Raw genomic sequence first — 7,662 nt, 5'->3', positions numbered from 1 at the left:
GCGGAGACTTCGAGCCCAGAACTTTTTTCTGACCTTTCTGCGATCGAGAAGGAAATTCTGCGTGCTGAACAGCTCGGTAGCCTGGCTTTCGAAACGTCGCCGATGCCGCGAATGCGAGACGAAGTTAGAGCTGTACGAACATCGGTCACAAATGAAGCAAAGGGCATCAGTCGCCTGTCTTCGACAGACAGGTAAGCGATCAGCTTTTTAACGCACACTGTTGTAAGCCAAAAGTTGTGTTCGACTGTAAACAGATGGCGCCCCGGGTCCACGCGGAGGCTGATAGCAGGAGCCGAGAATCAGAGAAAGAGCGAGGGGCGACGGTTGGAAAAGGGAGGGAGAGAGTGCTACGAGAAGAGGAACAAAGAGTGGACGCTGGAGATGGTGTGACTGAAACAAAGGAGCAGAACATTGCTGTGTGCAAGATGGACGTGAGTAACGTCGACTGTTACAACGGCGTGGTGTGTGGTTAAAAGTGTATCGGGTAGGTGCAGAAGAGAAAAGGACGAGGCCAGCAATAGCCTCAGACGTGTATCATCCACCTTACGGAATAAACGCCAGTTTTGTACGCTTACAACATGTCGCACGCCGACAGGATCGTCCCGAACGACGACGACGACGACGTCTATGGTACCGGTGGGTGCCCTGCTGGATCATATACCGAAGTTCAGTGGTTCCAATATGCTTCTGGAGGAATGGAAGGAGAGGCTGGAAGGGGCAGAAAGATTGTGCGACGTGGCTCCGCACCTGAAAGTGGAATTGGCCCTCAGCACATTGGAGGGTGAGGCAAGGAAGATGGTGATGCTACAGCCGGCTGTACAACGTCAGACCTTCGAAAAAGTACTAAAGCTGTTAGAAGACGTGTACGGGGACGTGTCGTCCGAGGCGGTTCTGAGGAAGAAATTTTTCACAAGATTCCAGAAGGAAGACGAGACTCTTTCCCAGTATGCGAGCGGCCTGCAGGAAGTCACTGCCGTTCTACAAAGGAAAGAAGGACAGGAAGGTACGTCGCCTTTGAACACGGAGACGGTCGTCCGGGACCAGTTCATTCTTGGTCTACGGAGTCAGCCGCTGAGGCGGACGCCCAGAGAGCGACTTATGCAGGACTCGCAGTTAACGTTGCATCAGACACTCAAGGAGGCCTTCATTCTCGAGAAGGAAGAGCAAGTCGAATCTTCGCCCATAGTCTTGCAGACTGAGGTCGCCTCAATTCGGGAAAACGGCATGGAAGCGAGAATGTCGGCACTTGAAGACATGGCCAGACAGCTAAAAGACGCACTGACCATGAGAGAAGAGGATTACTCGCTCCGGTCGCTGGCGCACGGTGGTGGGCGAGCCCGACGCTCCAGGGGAACGTACGGCAGAGGGGCACCAGATGTGGGAGCTCGACCGGAGCCAGAGAAAGAGACAACCGGAACGGCCAGTGCGGCAGCAGAAAAGAAGTGTTTATTCGGAGCACGGGCTCCAGAAGCGTGAGCGTGCTGTAGTCAGCACTTCATTGTCTCTTGGATCACTACAGACTCTCTGGTATCCTTGGGCCGGGCGGAGTACTTTTCCACGCTCGACTTAGCCAGTGGATACTGGCAGGTGCCGGTGGTAGAAAAGGACAGAGAGAAAACGGCTTTCGTCACCCCTATGGGGCTGTACGAGTTTCTGAGAACGCCGTTTGGTTTGAGCAATGCCCCGGCTACCTTTCAAAGACTCATGGAAATATGCCTAGGAGACTTGAACCACGAGTGCCTACTGATATACTTGGATGACATAATTATCTTCTCGGAGACCTTCTCTGAGCACCTGGAGCGGCTGGATCAGGTGCTGGGGCGACTGGAGCAACATGGACTGAAATTGAAGCCCCGCAAGTGTCATCTGCTCCGAAAGATTGATTGATTGATTGATTGATGTGTTTAATGGCACAAAGGCAACAAAGGCCATAGAGCGCCAAAACCATGGTGAGCGTGTCGGAGATGATTATGGGAAAGATGATGTGAGAGAGAGTGTGTGGTAGTTAAAATCTATCTACAGGTATGAGCGATGAGATTGACGAGGATAAGAGAGAGAAGAGGATGACGACAACAAGCAAGCTAGTGTGACAATGTGTGACAAAAGTGTGACAATGAGATATTTACATGAGTTCAGTGATATTGGATAAAAGCGGAGCAATGCTTATCATCTACATCTGACTAAGAAACCCACATGTGGTCAGAAATTTAATGACGTTATCAAACGGCACAAGAGGAGTGTCACCCAGTAGAGGGGCTGGGTGGAGTGGGACATGGTATCTGTAGAATGCGGTGAAATACTGTTGGCGTTGGTGTTCGAAGTGAGGGCAGGATGCCAGTACGTGCAAGACAGTCAAGCTGTCACCGCAGTGCGCACAAGCTGGCGGATCCTGACCTCTGAGTAGGTGGTGATGCGTAAGCCATGTGTGTCCAATCCTCAATCTCGCGTAAAGAACTTCGGATGATCTGTTGATGTGTTCAGTCCGATGCGGGGGGGAAACGTGTGGCTGTGTGAGGTGTAGCTTGTTATTTTCTTCCATGTCTCACTCCTGCTGCCACTGTGTGCAGACAGCTCTCTTTAACACTGGCAGGATGTCTTGGTAGGGTAGTCCTAGAGCTGACTCCTCTTGTGCCAACGCTCGCCGAGCCTCACGGTCGGCTCGTTCATTCCCCGGGATCCCAGTGTGGCTGGGGACCCAGCAGAGACAGATTGAAAAGCCTCGGGAACAAAGTTGGGTCGCAAGCGCTCGTACTCGCTTGACGAGGTGATTCTTGCTGTCATAGAATGAAAGCAGCGCACGCACAGAGCTTAGCGAATCGGAATAAAGAACATCGAATATCTCGGCCATGTGGTGTCTAGTGAGGGAATCTAGCCCATGAACACAAAGGTTCAGGCTGCGCAGCAGTGGCCTGTGCCCCGCCCACTTGGTGAACTCCGTGCCTTCCTCGGACTTGTCGGGTATTACAGGCAATTTATAAGAGGGTTTGCTGAAATCGCGGCGACCCTGTATGCCCTCCTGAATGGGGACCCTCCTGGAGAAACGAGGAAGCAACTGGCATTGTGGCCACCGGAGGCGGACCAGGCCTTCCAAGAGCTGAAGCGGCGACTGACCACTGCCCCTGTTTTGGCCTATGCTGACTTTACTAAGCCCTTTGTGCTGCAGACTGACGGAAGCTTAAAGGGACTAGGGGCCGTGCTCACCCAGATCCAGGACGGCCGAGAGCGCGTCATCGCTTATGCTAGCCGTAGCCTGAGAGAAAGTGAGAGAAATCCTGACAACTACAGCTCCTTCATGCTCGAACTGCTTGCAGTGGTCTGGGCGGTGACGGAAAACTTCGCGGACATCTTGACAGGCACGGAGTTCCTACTGATGACAGACAACAACCCGTTGGTTCACTTGGAAACTGCGAAGCTCGGAGCCTTGGAACAACGCTGGATGGCTCGTCTGGGTAAATTCAGTTTCAAAACGCAGTATCGGCCAGGGCGCAGCAATGGTAATGCAGATGCTCTCTCTCGCAACCCCAATGAAAGTCCCATGGGTCCCACAGACGACGAGCGTGAAGAAGACGAAACCACCAACTTCATGGAAGGAAAACACCAAGAACAGAGTGCTATAATGCAGGAAAGTGAAGACTGCTCGACAGTTGGTGCCGTTGAGGACTGGGTAAACCACCAAGAGCAGGACCTGGTCATTAGCAAAGTGACGGGATGGCTTCTCCGTGGTCACAGACCTAACCGCTCAGAGCGAGAGGCCTTGACGGCCAGCGGAAGAAAACTCTGGCAACAGAGAGACCGGCTGGGGAAATGGGGTGCTGTGTCGGAAGGTACAGCTCCCAACAGAACTCGGTGCTACATGGAAAGTGGTTGCACCCACCGCAGCGTTGCATGAACTCGTGGAATGGATGCACGAGAAGAAGGGACACTTTGGTCCTTCCAAGACGTTCTCCTGGCTGCAGCGGTTCTTTTACCACCCCAACCTTCGGAAAGTCACCCAGGATATCTGTGCCGGCTGTCGAAACTGTAACTTGGCTAGAGCTGAGGGGCAGCAAGCTCCAATTTGCTGTATCCAGACAAAGTACCCACTGCAGTTGGTGATGATGGACTACTTGACCGTTGAGGAATCCCCACGGGGATTCAAGTATCTGCTAGTTATCATCGACCACTTTACCAAGTTCTGCGTCGCAGTCCCGACACGCGATCAGACTGCGGAGTCCGCAGCACAGGCATTGTGGAAGCACTTCATTTTACCATATGGGTGTCCTGCACGGTTGCACTCGGATCAAGGTGCATGCTTCGAGGGCAAAGTGATAGAGGAGCTGTGCAGACTGTACGAGATCAAAAATACTCGGACGGCCTCCTACCATCCACATGGGAACGGTGTTACTTAAGAGTAATCAGACGTGGCCTATCGTCACCGTGGTTGCAGAACAACTGCACGTTTATTGTGTCATATACACGAGCGGGGTGCCCCGCCCCTCGTCCTCTTTCTTAACATCCTCCGCGGGCTGCCGGTCGCTCCACGTCCCCTTCTAGGCGGTGTAGCAACTGGACTGGACTGTGGAGGACAGTTCTGTTGGCGAGCGCGACCGCGCAGGCACGAACGACGCCGTCGCGCCCGGGAAAGGCTTGTGTGACGCGGCCGAGTTTCCACATCAGGGGGGGCCCTTTATCGTGAATGACCACCACATCACCGACTTGTAGCTGTGACTCTGGCTTATGCCGTGTCATGTGCGCCGATCTTAGCTGAAGGAGATACTCCTTTCGCCATCTACTCCAAAACTGCGAGCGGTGCCGCCTTTGGACCTTCAGATACTGCCGGAGGCCCTTGGCACTCGGTGGCGGGGTGACTTCGCCCGGCGTTGGGAGGAGCGTCAGGTGTTTTCCTACGAGGAAGTCCGCCGGTGTCAAAGGGTTCAGGTCTTCGGTCTCGGACGTGACGTAAGTGAGTGGCCGGCAGTTCACTATGCACTCAGCTTCGCAGAGGGCGGTGGTGAGTTCTTCGAAGGTAAGGCGCTGCCTTCCCAGACACCGTTTCAGGGCGTCCTTGACGGAGCGGACCATCCTTTCCCGCCACCCGCCCCACCAAGGTGCTCTCTCCACAATGAATTTCCACTGGATGCGGTAGGTAGCGGCGAAATTCAGTACATCTTCGCAGGAGAGCAGACGAGACACCTGATGAAAGGTGCGGGCATTGTCGGACATCATGAGGGATGGCACGCCGCGTCTGGAAGTGAAACGCCGGAAGGCACTGAGGAAGTGTTGCGTGGACATTCCGGTCGCTAACTCGAGGTGCACCGCACGTGTGACGCCGCAGGTGAAAAGGACTATGTACGCCTTTCGCTGCTTGCCGTCTTCGTGCACGTACAAAGGGCCCGCGAAGTCTACGCCCACCACATCAAATGGGCTCGTGGGAGTAACTCTTTCACGCGGGAGAGGAGCAACCGGTGCAGTCTGTGACGACAGCCGTCGACGCCTACACTGTAGGCACGTTTGGAGCACGCGGCGAACAGTCTGCCGGCCCTTGACAATCCAGTATTTCAGCCGCAGTTCGCAGAGGGTGTCTTGCACTCCGGTGTGGTGGAGACGCCGGTGGACGTCAAGGACAAGCAACTCTGTGAGACGGTGCTTGGCCGGGAGAAGTACGGGATGCCGGGTGCTGTCCTCTTCGTCGGCAAACTCCAATCTTCCTCCCACCCGAAGAAGCGAGTTTGCGTCCAAGTATGGGTTCAGAGTCAAAAGAGCAGACGAACGGGAGATGGGTCGCGCCGCCTGAAGGTCAACGACATCTGCGCCAAAGCATTCTAGTTGAGTGCGGCGGACCCATAGAAGCTCTGCCGAATGCAGTTCTTGTGCAGATATGGGCCCGGTTAGCCTTGATCCAGGTCTCCGCGAGTTGTTGACATATCTGAGCACGTATGCTGTCACTCTAAGCACGCGGCTGAGTAGACTGTAGTCCTCTAACCGGATGATGGGGTCTCCATGGTGGATCGCTATTGGACAGCACGTCTCTTCCGTCCGAGAGGATGATGGGGTGCGGTTCGATATTGGTTCGAGAGGCGGGTCGACACTACCAGACAACCATGGGGGTCCAACCCACCACAGCTCGCTGCTGACGAGCTCGTCCGCGGAGATTCCTCTCGTGAGCAGGTCGGCTGGGTTATTTTTCCCGTCACAATGACGCCAGTGACCAGGATCGGTGAGGTGCCGTATCTCCCGCACGCGGCCTTCTACAAACTGCGGGCACCGTGAAGTCGTGTTCTTGATCCACTGCAGCGCAATCTGAGAGTCCGTCCAGAAGGTTGCCTTCCATGCCACGTTGGGCCTGACGCCGCGGATGCGGTTGTAGAGACGAGCAGCGAGAAGGCAGCCGAGTAGCTCTAAGCGTGGTAGTGTTACCGGTTTCAGCGGCGCGATTCGACCCTTGGCGAGAAGCAGATTGCAGCTGATGCCTTTCGTGCCCCTGTCTACTCTCATGTAGATGGCCGCGCCGTAGGCTCGCGGGCTAGCGTCGGCAAAGATCTGGAGATCTTGGACGCTGCCGTTCGTACCGGCAGTGCATCTGGGCACGTTCAACAGCGAAAGAGTGGGCAGGCCGTTCACCCACTTGTTCCAAACTTGATGTGCTGTGTTAGTCATTGGTCGGTCCCAAGGCACGGCGTCCTTCCATATTGCTTGAAACAACAGTTTCGCGGTGACGGTGAACGGGGCTAGAAGCCCAAATGGATCGTACAATCTGGAAAGCGTCCTGAGCACCGTGCGTTTCGTGGGCTCGTTAAGCTTGGCGAACGCGTGAACCGCGGTGACTGGCGCCAAGAGTGCGTCCGCGTGACGATCCCATGGCACCCCCAGAACACGAAGCACGGTGTCCATGCAACCAACGTTGTCATATGCCGTTCCGTCCTCGAGGAACTTCCGCTGAAGCGTCATTGAGTTCGCCGCCCACTTCCGGATGTCCATTCCGGCCTCTTGCAAGATGGCCCTCGTTTCCGTGTATAAGGTCTCGGCCTCTTGCGTGTTGTCGCATCCAACCACCAGATCGTCTACGTAGAAGCTGGTACACAGACGAGCCGCCGTGAGTGGATAGCGAGTGCAGGCACGGAAATGGTGGTGTAACGTTGCTGCGAGTAGAAATGGACTGGATGAGGCTCCGAACGGCACTCTTGTCATCCTCCACTGCTTGACTGCTGGGTAAGGGTTGGATGCCGACGGCAACTCCTGGATCCACAGGAAACGTAGGGCGTCCCTGTCTTGCGGCCGGATGTGGATCTGCAGATACGCCTTGCGGATATCTGCGGTGAGGATGATGGGAGAGGACCGAAACGTGATGAGGAAACGCAGGAGGTCGCTGTTTAGGTTCGGACCCTTCGCCAAGACGTCGTTGAGTGAGGGTTGGCCGGGGACGTGAGACGACGCGTCAAGCACTATTCGGACTTTGGTAGTGACGGCTTCGTTGCGGATGACCGCATGATGAGGTAAGTAGTACAGATTGTTGGTCGGGTGTGGCTCAGTCACCGGTTCGGCGTGCCCTTCGGTAAAGTACTCGCGCATGGTGGACTCCTACTGCTCCAGAACTTCGGGCGCCGTGCTGAAACGTCGCAACTGGGCCTTCAATCTCTTCTCAGCGGTGGCAAAGTTGCTAGCCTCGAGCGGGAGACCGGGCTT

General features: G+C 55.2%; 1 protein-coding gene across 1 annotated transcript; it reads right to left on the bottom strand.

Moving 5' to 3' along the window:
• Positions 1-4,488: 4,488 nt before the first annotated feature.
• On the bottom strand, positions 4,489-7,548 carry LOC135389683 (uncharacterized). Its single transcript, XM_064619716.1, has one exon. It carries the CDS (start codon positions 7,546-7,548, stop codon positions 4,489-4,491), a length of 3,060 nt encoding a protein of 1,019 aa, XP_064475786.1.
• Positions 7,549-7,662: the final 114 nt, after the last annotated feature.

Source organism: Ornithodoros turicata, chromosome 3, assembly GCF_037126465.1.
Source record: "Ornithodoros turicata isolate Travis chromosome 3, ASM3712646v1, whole genome shotgun sequence".
Lineage (NCBI taxonomy): Eukaryota > Metazoa > Arthropoda > Arachnida > Ixodida > Argasidae > Ornithodoros > Ornithodoros turicata.
Note: the sequence above shows the minus strand (reverse complement) of the source record. Positions and strands in the feature narration are given on the sequence as shown.